General features: G+C 41.9%; 1 protein-coding gene across 2 annotated transcripts in view; it reads left to right on the top strand.

Annotated features, from left to right (window-relative positions):
• The first annotated feature begins 383 nt into the window (after positions 1 to 383).
• The window catches only part of CORIN (corin, serine peptidase), a 240980-nt gene continuing 229990 nt past the window's right edge, over positions 384 to 11373 (top strand). Inside the window, exon 1 of one of the 2 annotated variants that reach the window (XM_072620690.1) lies at positions 384 to 610. In XM_072620690.1, coding sequence (XP_072476791.1) covers positions 536 to 610 — 75 coding nt within the window. In that variant the 5' untranslated portion in view covers positions 384 to 535. The remainder of the gene's footprint in view (positions 611 to 11373) is intronic. The other variant, XM_072620689.1, reaches the window with a different exon arrangement.

Here is an 11373-nt window from a genome sequence, read left to right as displayed (position 1 = left end):
TACTTGGCTGATTTGCCTAAGCTAGTAAGCTCCAACTAGCTGGGAATGGCTGGGTGGGGGGTGGGGGGTTATTGCAGAAAAGGGTAGGTAGGGACAGTTTATAGAGCAGAAAGTAATTCTTTCCTCCACCCACACACTACCCATTCCATGGCTTCTCAGCCTCAACTTCCACCCTTTCAGCACTGTGATGCTGTCCCTGGGGTTTGGGGACAGGCTCTTAGACTTCTTTCTGCCGGTGGAGAATACCGTCTTTATAGAAGAGGTGGGGAGTTTGAGAACTGTTCTTTCAGTCATTATAGGTGGAGCTCAAAGTGGGAGGAGAAAAAGGAGTATCTCAGCTGGGAGGTTGGGGGGGGGGGGGGGAATCAGACAAAATGAGCAGCCTCCTCCCCCCGGCCCCGGCTGCTCGGCACGTGCCTTTTGGAAGGCGATAGATAAGGCAGTAGTGGTTGGTTTGCCTCTTCTGGGGCTTGGAGAGGGGTGGAAGAGACTGAAGGAAAAAGTGAAGAGACACTTTAGGTGCGCGCGAGGGAGCATGTTCTCCATGAAACAGTTCCCTGCCCTGCCTGCAGAAGAGCGCTACCGCCAAGTCCTGGCCCAGCCTGAGCGGGTAAGGGCCGCTACCTCCCAAGCCAAACACCCTGCGGATGGGGTTGCCCAGTCGTTTCTGGGGGATGAGCAGAGCTGGTCCGCCATCTCCCCGAGGTGCTTAGCATCTCTCTCCTCTTGGCTGGGCACTCTTTCCAATTGGCTTTCTCCTCACTGTCCAGAGGGGACACAGGAAAGGTATCTTGAGGTTTGGCAGGAGGAGATGGGGACCTTGGGGAGAAGGGAGTCGGGGATACTTCGGTCTTCACCTTTTTCCCCACTTAGGGTGGAAGCCTGCTCTTTCAGGGTGTCCTGGCTCAGCCCGAGGGCTTTTACTTTCCAAGGTGGGACTGCCTGGGTCCGGGCTAGATGAGCCCATGTTTTTTGCGTACCTGGAGCCCGGCAGTCCCAGCATTCATCTCATTGGCCTCACTTGTGCCGGGTGGGAAACTCTTTTTCTTAAGGCTACACTTATACTTTGAGCCCTCAGAAGAGCGAGTCTGGAACTGAGCTATTTCCCGGCTAGGTTGCCTCTGGGGAGTTATCACCGCCCCAGATTTACCCAGCTCTTCTGCCCTTCTCCCAAGGTGGGCAAAACTCAGCCAGTCACCCTCCCAGGTCCTCACCGTCCCCTCAGTGAGCTGCTTTGCCCCACCAGCCGCTGCCAGGGACGCAGGTAAGGTTCTCCAGGGTCCGGCATCTCCACCACTTCGGGGAGCCCACCCTCACTTCTGCAGGAGGCCAGGCTTTGTCACCGAAGGTTCTGAGAGTTTGCGGCACGGGAACTCCCAGAAGTGTGGTTGCGACTTGCGCTGGAGTGGAGAGTCAGGGATGGAGAAGAGAGAGACTGTGGGCAAGGGCGGCGGGTTAGGCCAAAAGGAACACTTTAAACTCTGCAGGTTGCCTGCCGGCGGCGGTTCCTTTCCTGGACTCTCCATGACTGCCCCTTCTTTCCCTCCTCTCCCTCCCCGGGCCTTTGCCTCAGCTTCAGGCAAAGCTCCGCTCTGGGCCCTTTGTGCCGTGCGGACGGATGACTATATTTGCACTTGTTGCATAGGGAATGACCGGCTTTTTGAGAGTCATCTTGCGCACTTTTCCCCGGGCAGCTTGCAAACCTCGGACAAGTCTGGGTCGGAGACACAAGGGTAGCTGCCAGACTATTCGGAGAACGCTCTCCTTACACGGGAAACTTCTGGGGGGAGAAAACAGTGCGAAGCGCAAGTAGCTTGGGCACGGGAGCGGGGCGGGGAAGGGGAGAGAGGAGGGCATCTGGGTTCCCTTTGGTTGCTCTAACGCAGTAATGCGCAGCTTAGAGCACCAGGGAGCAGAGCTTGGCAAGGAATCCCCAATAAGCAGCAGAGGGTTCTAAGTCACGGTTTTTATTTTATTTTTATTTTTTTTTTAGCGTGCGTATTTCTGAAGAGCCCAAACCTTAGCTGAGGTCCTTGGAATTCAAGGACTTTTTAAACAGTGACTTTAATTTTTAATCTCGAGAATCCAGTGCATCGTCCTCATAAGATCGGATCATGTTTCTTTTTTCGTGGAAAATTAGCATAGGTTTCTCAGGGGAAAAAAAGTATATTGCATTTCTGATTATTAAAGGCTCGCTTCGGAGCTGTGTAAGGGACTTCCTTTTTTTGCAGGAGGGTAAGGTACCAGTCCTTTGGGAGTTAACAGTTTAAATGTCATCTCTAACGCAGCGCCAGTCCTGGCTTGATCACCTACTAGTGAGGGCTCGTGGGAAGGCAATTCACTTTCTCTACCTCTGTTTCTTCAGTTGTAATTGAGAAGATTGGACCAAATGATTTCAGAGGGGCCCTTTCAGCTCCCAAATGCCATAATCTCTGGTTTGCCCACATAGCAAGAAGGGAACAAGAAACTAATTTTGTAATAACTCCTAACCAACCAAAATCTGATAATTTCTTAAGTAATAATAATATTTGGAAAAGCTTGTTACCATGTAAGCTTGTTGTAAAAACTCTGCCAAGATAAAACCGGGGAGTATTTTCTCTACACTAATTATCTTAAACTATCTTAGGAAAGTTTGACTGTGAAACCCAGATGAATTTTTTTGTTGTTGTTGTTGGTTAAAGACACTCCTGGAGAGAGAGATTTTTAAAAGCGAAATCCATTATTAGGAGAGAATGGACGATGCTGGTACACTTAATCTTCTACTATTCATCCTCTCCCCCATCTTCCCAGTTTGCATTTTAGAGTTGATTGAGTCAGGTTATTATGTAACTTCTTTCTTTACCGAACTTCAATGACTTTCCTGAGGGCATGGCAAAACTGGGGTTTGAACTCTACTTTTCTGATTCCAAGACAACCTTCCTTTTCAGTGCTCTACCTTTCTCTCCTTAAGGTCATAGGGGTGAGGAACCTGCGGCCTCGAGGCCATATTTTGTGACCCCACAGATTTGTTCTGTGAAGTTTGGACTCAGTCAAGGGCCACACTTGAGGACCTAGAGGGCCATATGCGGCGTGGAAGGCCACAGGTTCCCCAACCCTGGTCATAGATTTTAGATTTAGAACTAGAAAGTTCTTAGAAGCTATCAAGTCCAAACCCCTCATTTTACAGATGAGGAAATTGAGGAACAGAGAAGTAAAATGATTTGTTCAGGCTCACAAATCTAGTATCTTTGGTGGAATTTGAACTCAGGTCATCCTAAATCTAGCATTTTATCTGCAACACTATATTTCTTCTCTACCCCTCTCCCCAACCCTCTACAAAAACAAATGCACCCTCACTATGTGGAAGAATGAAATTGGTATTTAGAGATCAAGAATCCATTTTATGTTAGATGAATTCTGAATTTTCTTGAGTTCACCAAGCAATGACACTTTCTTAAGGAGGTACTTTCTTTTCTGTCAAACATAAGTGCCTGTTACAGGCCCAGGAATATGTTAAGCATTCTTGAAACAAGCCCCATCTTCATTTTACTTTGTCAGATGAGCAAAGAAAATCTAATTTATAAAGAAAACTAACTTTTTTTTTTAATTTAAAACAAGTTGTTATTGATGTAATTAAAAAAAAAGTTTTCCCCAGTATTTCTTCCCTTCTGAGAGAGCAGACCCAAATATCAAATAATATTTTAAAAGACAAAAACAGTAAGAAGGGGGAAAAAAATCAGTGTAACTGATCAACATAGCAGAAAAGGCTGAAAATATATGCAACCTACTACAGCTGTGGACTTTTTGCCTCTGCAACAAGTGGGGTGCCAGTGTCTGTTCATATCTCTTCTTTTGAGCCATACTTGTTCTTGGTATTTTTGCAACATTGCCTTTTTATTATTTTTTTCCTAGTTCCTTGCTTTTTACATTGTAATCATCTGGTATTTTTTGAACTCTGTTTACTTTGCATCAATTCATGTAGATCTTTGTATGCTTCTCTGCATTCACAATTATCATTTCTAAATGCACAGTGATATTCCATTATATTCAAGTACCATAATTAATTTAGCTATTCTATTTTTTTCCAATTCTTTGCTCTCACAAAAAAGTTATGTTATAAATATTGGTCAACCATAATATAAATATATTTAATATTAATATAGAATATAACATTATATAAATTATGTAAATATCATATAAATAATTATTATAAATATATAATTTAAATATAAATGTTGGTTAACTACTAAAATCCTGTGTGCCTTGGGAACTTTGTTCTTATCAATGACCTCTGTAGGGTATAAGCCAAGCAGCAGAATCTCTGGGTCAAAAGATATGGACATTGTAGTCACTTTCTTTGCATAATGCCAAATTGCTTTCCATTGCAATGGGAAAATGGTACTAATACAAAGCTCCACCAACAAGGCACTAGTGTACTTATCTTTCCCCCCATGCCCCAACATTGACTGTTCCCATCTTTTGTCATTTTTGCCAGTTTGCAGGGTATGAGGTGAAATCTCAGGGTTGCTTTGCAATTCTGTTATTAGTGGTTTGGAGCATTTCTTTACATGATTGTTAATACTTTGCAGTTCTTCTTTGAAGAGTTGTTTGAAGTCCTTTGGTCACTTATCTGTTGGGGCATGTTTTTTGGATGTCTATATTAAACATACATATAGATGTTTATATATATCTTAGATTCAAAACTCTTTTTAGAGAAATTTACCACAAAGATCCCCCTCCCATTTGATTGTTTCCCTTCTTATTCTAAACACATTCCTTTTTTGTGCAGAACCTTTTCAGTTTGACTTAACCAAAGTTGCCCATTTTATCTCTTGTAATTGCTTTTATACCTTTTGCAGTTATGAATTCAGGAAGAAGTTAATTTCAATGACACTACAGAGAACATAGTCCAAGAAAAGTTTTCTTAGTCATCTTAAAAATTAAGCCAAAATTCTTACTTTTTTTTTTTTTTAAAGAACCCAGATCGGAGGGCATTGGTGGGAATGAGCAAGTTTTAGTTGTTCATAGAACTGCAAATACTGTGTTTAGAATCTATATTAGATTTAGGAAACACTGAGGTTTTGTTCAGACCAACTGGCATCTCTCAATGTCAAATCCACGTAACCCAAGGAATATGGTTTTTGTGTTAGAAGTGCTATTGCTATTACGAAGAGAAACACATCTAGCAAGTAAGTTCTGACTTGTTCTGTCAGGACCAGATGAGTTGTACCTGCTTCTCAGGGCCATAGTCTACTTTGAGGAGCTACAGGGGTGGGATTCTCTTTTCAGTACCTCTATTAACTTTAACTGCCATTGGCTGTGTTCCCCCATTGTTACAGAATAGTGGCCACCACCGTTCCACTTACCAAGAGATATGTACTTCAAATACATAGCAAGAAGAAATCCTCAATACCTTGAGAATATACTTCCTGCTATTCCAGCTCAGGCTGTGGTGGGGTAGGCTCAGTTTCTACCTAGCATCTGTCCTACCAAAGCCAGATGCAACACAACAGCTGGGTGATGAGTCATGACTCACTTTGGTCTGGATGTCAAAATGTCACTCTTGGAGGTCCCTCATTGGTCCTCAACATATTGATGCTGTGCTGGCAGCAAATCTGTGGGCTCTAACCCCTAGGTTCCTGTGATTCACTTTCCCAACTATCCAAAACTTCCAAGGTCAGAGACTCCACTTCACTTCACCTAGGGCAGAAAAGAATGAACTAAGCTAAGAACTGAGTGAAGGGAGAAGAGCCCAGGTCTTACCAAATGGCCTCACTGGATGCCATAAGTGAGTTGCTTTGTCTTCTAAGATCTAGCGAATGCAAAGAAAATTGATGGGAGACTAAGGTCTTTTAAACGCCTCCTTATCTAATCAACCCCCTCACCCCACTCCGATCAATTGTGTGCTTAGCCAGTCACTACCAGAATGTCTGTACATTGTCCATATTCTGTGCAAGGTACTTCCTATTAATATTGCCGTGATTCTCCTGGAAGCATGCTCCCTGGCCTCTCCATTTGGAAAGATGCGGTGCCAGGAGCTATGCACATCCTCCCTCATCTTTCTCTCTCCCCAGGCCAATTACCCAAGGAATGAGAAAAATAGACTAGTGTAGTTGGAATTGGAGGACCTGGGTTCCAATATCAGTGTGACCTTGGGCAAGTCACAGTTTCTCTTTGACTTCCTTTTAAACAAAATAAGGAGTTTGTAAAATTCCATCCCAGCTTTATATCTTTGGGCCTATGAAATGAAGAGATGTAGCCTGATGTCATGGATAGAGAGCTGGTCTCAGAGGGAAATCTGGGATCACATCCTGACTCTGACACATCCCGATTGTATGACCCTGGCTGCTCATTTAATGTCGCAATGCTCCAGGCCACTGGTAACAGGACAGGTACGGTGAAAGTGGCAACCAGCACTGGAGGGGTGTGTGTGTGTTCTCTGTATCAGTGAGATCACAGAACCACTTTTCACCCTATGAAGAGGAAGAGCTGAAAAGGACAAATAAGGAGTATGAGAAGAGGTGATATTGGAGAAAGAAATCAGAGACTTACAAACGCTATTCATGCAGAGTTAGGTGATCTGCGTGTTATGTGAGCAGTGTGTTCTGGAAAGTATTAACATTTTAGGGTTTTTAAAAGGCCATTTCAAACCCGCCCCCCACCATGTCACTGTGAATACAGTCTGTTTTAACTTAGGAAAGTGTCCAATCACTGACACAGAGCTATCTTTGGTTTCTCTGAAGTGGCGCAGCATGACAAAAGTTTTAATATCTATGATGTATTACAGTTATTTGTTATGTGTCAACTCATCTACTAGGATGTGTAAGCACCCTTGAGAACAGAGATGGTTCTTTCATTTTTGTACACATTAAGAGTCTAGAAATGTTGTTATAAATGTATGCTGAATTCAACATTTATCTCATACTCATGAACCTTTTGTTTTAAATGTGCAACCAAAAAAGCCTTGATTTTCCACAGCATAACTGCTTTTGTTATACTGAGTACTGAGTTCTGTGGGGTAGATATGGTCAAACTTTGACCCCATCATTTGTGGCAAATGCCTGGATAATTGTCTAGATCATTAATTTCTTACTAAATGTTTAAAGTTCAGAAATTTGGGGATAGGAAGAGAATTGGATTTTTTCCCCTGTCACTATCATGTTAAATTGAATACACATTTTAATCAACTGTAATCAAGGGGCAGCTAGGTGGTGAAGTGGATAGAGTGCCAGATCTGGAGACAGAAGGACTCTGAGCTCAAATCCGTCCTCAGACGTTTAATAGCTGTGTGACCCTGGGCCAGTCGCTTAACCTTGTTTGCTTCGGTTTCTCATCTGAAAAGTGAATTGGAGAAGGAAACAGCAAACCGCTCCAGTATGTTTGCCCAGAAAACCCCAAATGGGGTAATGAAGAGTAAGACACGTTGGGGAAAAAAATAACTGAACCAAAGTTCATGGTTTCATATACACTGCCCCTTTGTGTTTTTGTTTACTGACATGTTCATGTTCATATGATCATAGGATCACATGACGTCAGATCTAGAACTGCAAGTGATCTCATAAGCTGTCTAGGTCAACCTTCTCATTTTTTTGAGGGAGAGTTGTACTGCTTTCTCAATTTTTTTTTACATTTTGAATTTAAACACTAAAGAAAAGAACATTTCTACATTCACTGTAGAACAAAAAGACCATTTTCTTTGAAACTTTGAATTTTCATTTCACACCATTTGCTTTTTTAAAAAAGTACATAATAAATTCTAATTTTTAAAAACAGTACATAATAAATTTGTACTTTAAAAACTCTCCTTGTTTGTGTTTCCTTATGAACTTCCTTCTGTGCATTAGAAATTATTTTAATGATCTTTTTCCTATAATCCTATAGCATTCTACCTTTTCCAATTTAAAAAGAGAACAAAATGCATTGTATAAAAATCATTCAAACAAAATAAATCCACAAAGTGGATCTTATTTTAAAAATGTGTTACTTTTTGCCCCCAGTGTCCATTACCCCGTCAGGTGGGTAACGTAGTCATTATACTGATCGACATTCTTAAGTCTTTTAAAGTTGTTTTTCATAACAGTCTTGTTGTCTTCATATAAGTTGTTCTTCCGGTTCTGCTCGTTTCACTCTGCATCAGTTCATATTAATCAAGATTCTTTAAAATTCTCTCGGCATTTTTTTTTATGGAGCAATAACATTCAATTGTATTAACATACCATGATTTTTCAAACATTTCCCAGTTGTCTAAGGTAATCTAAGCCCCCCTTAGATTCTAGTTGCTTGATTTTCTTTATTCTGCACCCCAACCCTATCACTTCCCCTTTTAGGATCAGAAAGTTTGTTGGTCTTAGGAACCTATCCTCTCTAGTATTATGCTCAGTCTTACCATCTTTACCCCTCTGTCAGATTTTTTCTCCAGTTGAGTTTGATGCATTTCCACAACAGATTGTGTATGTGTGGGAATTCAAACCTTATGGGCCGTTTCAGGTGAGAGTCAGGTTCATCTAATGCCTACTCTCCAACCTCTTCATATTTTTGCATACTTCTCTCATACTACAGTTATAAGAAATAACAAATACTGCCCCTACTTCCTTTAAACATTAGTATATTCCTTTTGCCTTGCCTTTTATATCCATTCTTCAAAAGTTCGGAAAACAGCCATTTCATTCTTAGGATTTTTAAAAAAGTTTAACTCCCTCAATAGCGTTGAATTTTTTTGAGGGGGGGGGCAGGGTTTAGTTTCCATGAAATTTCTGTCTTAACAATGAAATGTGGAATGAATATTGTGCCTGATTATTTTAAAAAATTAAAAATTTTTTCAACCAATGAAAATCTGCTGTTCCCCAACATACTCCCTCCCCCACCTCCCCATCCTGAAAAAGAAAGGAAAACAAAACCTCTGTAACAAACAGGGTGATTTGGCAGGAGGAGATGAGATTTTTTTTCTTTTCAACTCTACGTTCTTTTTTAATTGACTGTTTTAATCTCATTTTGTAGATTGCTTTTTAATTGTGCTTTTTATGTTTCATGAATGCTTATTGGATTTTCAAACCCTGAATCTGCTTTAGGCTTGGCCTATAATAGCTCTCATGCAGCCTATTTTCTCTGAGACTCTTAAGTTGAGGAACAGCTGCTGATGTGCATTATGGAAGGAGTTTGCTCACTCAAGAGTTCCCCACAATGATGAAAACCATAGGTCTGGTTGAAAAAGGGGGAAGCAGTGGATCATTAAGACAAAGTATTCCAGGCAAGTTTGGAGTGGTGAGTACTAACAGTTGTGTGGATGAGGAAGGGATAGAGGGAGAATGTGACAGCTGATCTTGTATGAAAAATGAGGAATCTGAAAGATGAAGGTGAGGAGGCAGGGATCCATTTCAGACATGGGGGGAAGGTTGGTTCAAATGCATAAGGAAAATTGTTATGTCACATGTAGGGAGCAGCTTATGTAATTTGGAGGAATGTGGAATTTGGTTGGGAAGGTGGGTTTGGAGCCAGAGTATGGAAAACTTTAAATGTCAACTCTGAGGAGTTTGTATTTGATCATAGAGGCAAAGTGGAGATTTCTGAGCAGAGGAGTAAAATGGCAAGACCTGTAAATTAAGAAGATGATTGTGGTAGCTCCATGATGGCTGGAGTGTAGAAGGTGGGCACTGGGGAATGGGAGACCAATAAAGAAGCAGTTACAATATTCCATCATGGTGGTGACTGCAGCAAGGCAAGCTGTTTATACCTCTCTAGCTGATTCACTCTCTCGCTCCCACAGCAGGTTTTCCAAACATTTTCATCTCTTCTAAAATCTTCTGTTTTTGGCATCCTTTTCCTCCACCTCCCAACAAGCAGAGAATCTTGTCACATATTTCACTGAAAACATTGAGGCCACTCACCAAGAGCTCTCTTTTCCCCTTTTACTCATCTAATTTCACTCAGATGTCTTCCTCTGCCATCTCCTCCTGTCTGTCACAAGGAGGTGACTCTGTTTAACATAGAACCTTGATCTCATTTGTCCGATTTTATTGAGCAGATTGGCCCTTTTATCTCTGTTCTTTCATTAATGTCCAGTTTCTCCCTGTCTTAGGGTATCCTTGGCCTTGGATCAGTCCGACCTCTCCTGCGTTATTCTTACTTTCTACTGAACAACAACAAAACCTAGAGAAAATAATGAAAGCCACACTCGCTCAGCGTGCTACACATTTGTTACATAATCTCAGCTGAACCCTCATTGCTACAAGGCAATCCGTTTGTATTTTTATAACCCATTTGCTATCTTACCACAGTCACTTTTCCAAACCTTTTCATTTCTCAAGTCTCACGTGGCTTCTTTCTCTCCTCCCCAGTCTCTCAGTTGAGAACCTTGTCTCATAGTTTACTAAAAACGTCTGAGGGCATTCAGCAAGAGCTCCCTTTCCTTCCCCTCCTCATCTCGAATCCCCTGGATCCAGTCACCATCTCCTCTTTCTCCCCTGTCTCACCTAATGGGGCGGTCCTTCTTGTCAAAGCCAACCCCTCTACGTTCACATTCTATCCCATCGTCAGCAGATTGCCCCACTCTATCATCCCTATTGTCTCACTTAGCTTCAGTGTCTACTACCCTTAGCTACTCTGTCTACTGGCTGCTTCCCAACTGCCTATAAACATGCCCGTGTTTCCTTTTAAAAAAAAAATCTTCATTTGATTCTTTCAGTCTATCATCTCCCTTTTGTGGCTAAACTTAAGAAGGCTGTACACAACAGGTGCCTCTTCTTCTTTTCTTACTCAGCTTTTAACTCTCCATGGTACGGCGTCCAGCCCCTCCAGTTTCCATGATGCTGGTCTCGTTCCTGGTTCCCCTCCCACCTATCTGATGGCTTTTAGTCTCCTTTTTTGGGTCTTCATTCACCTACTAATAATGGGTATCCCACAGGGCTCTGACCTTGGCCATCTTTTCTGCTCCTCCTGCACAACATCTCCGTCTCCTGACTGTGTATTTTCACTAGCTCCCCTCCATTACTAGAAAGTTCTCTTTTATCTACACCTCTTCTTGCAAGTCAGAAGCTCTAATTCTGTCTTATTCAAGAGCTCTTTCCTGGTCTAGTTTTTTTCAACTTTAGTGACTTTCTGAGATTTCTTCCAATTTCACCTATTTATACCTGGTACGTACACAGTTATTTACATGCTGTTTCTCCCCACATGTGAGCTCCTTGAGGGTAGAGTCTATGCTTGTCTTTATTTGTTCTTTAGAGCTTAGTGCAGTGCCCTGAACACAGTAAGCACTTAATAAATGCTTGTTGACTTGAATTGGTGATACAGGCTTGAATATGAGTGGTGGCAGTGAATGGAGAAGATGAAACAAATTTAGGAAACAGTTTCTAAGCACCTACTTTTGTTTGTGCAAGGTGCTGGGAATACAGAGACAAA

Source organism: Notamacropus eugenii, chromosome 6, assembly GCF_028372415.1.
Source record: "Notamacropus eugenii isolate mMacEug1 chromosome 6, mMacEug1.pri_v2, whole genome shotgun sequence".
NCBI lineage: Eukaryota > Metazoa > Chordata > Mammalia > Diprotodontia > Macropodidae > Notamacropus > Notamacropus eugenii.
The sequence above is the reverse complement of the archived record's forward strand: the minus strand, read 5'-3'. Positions and strand labels throughout refer to the sequence as shown.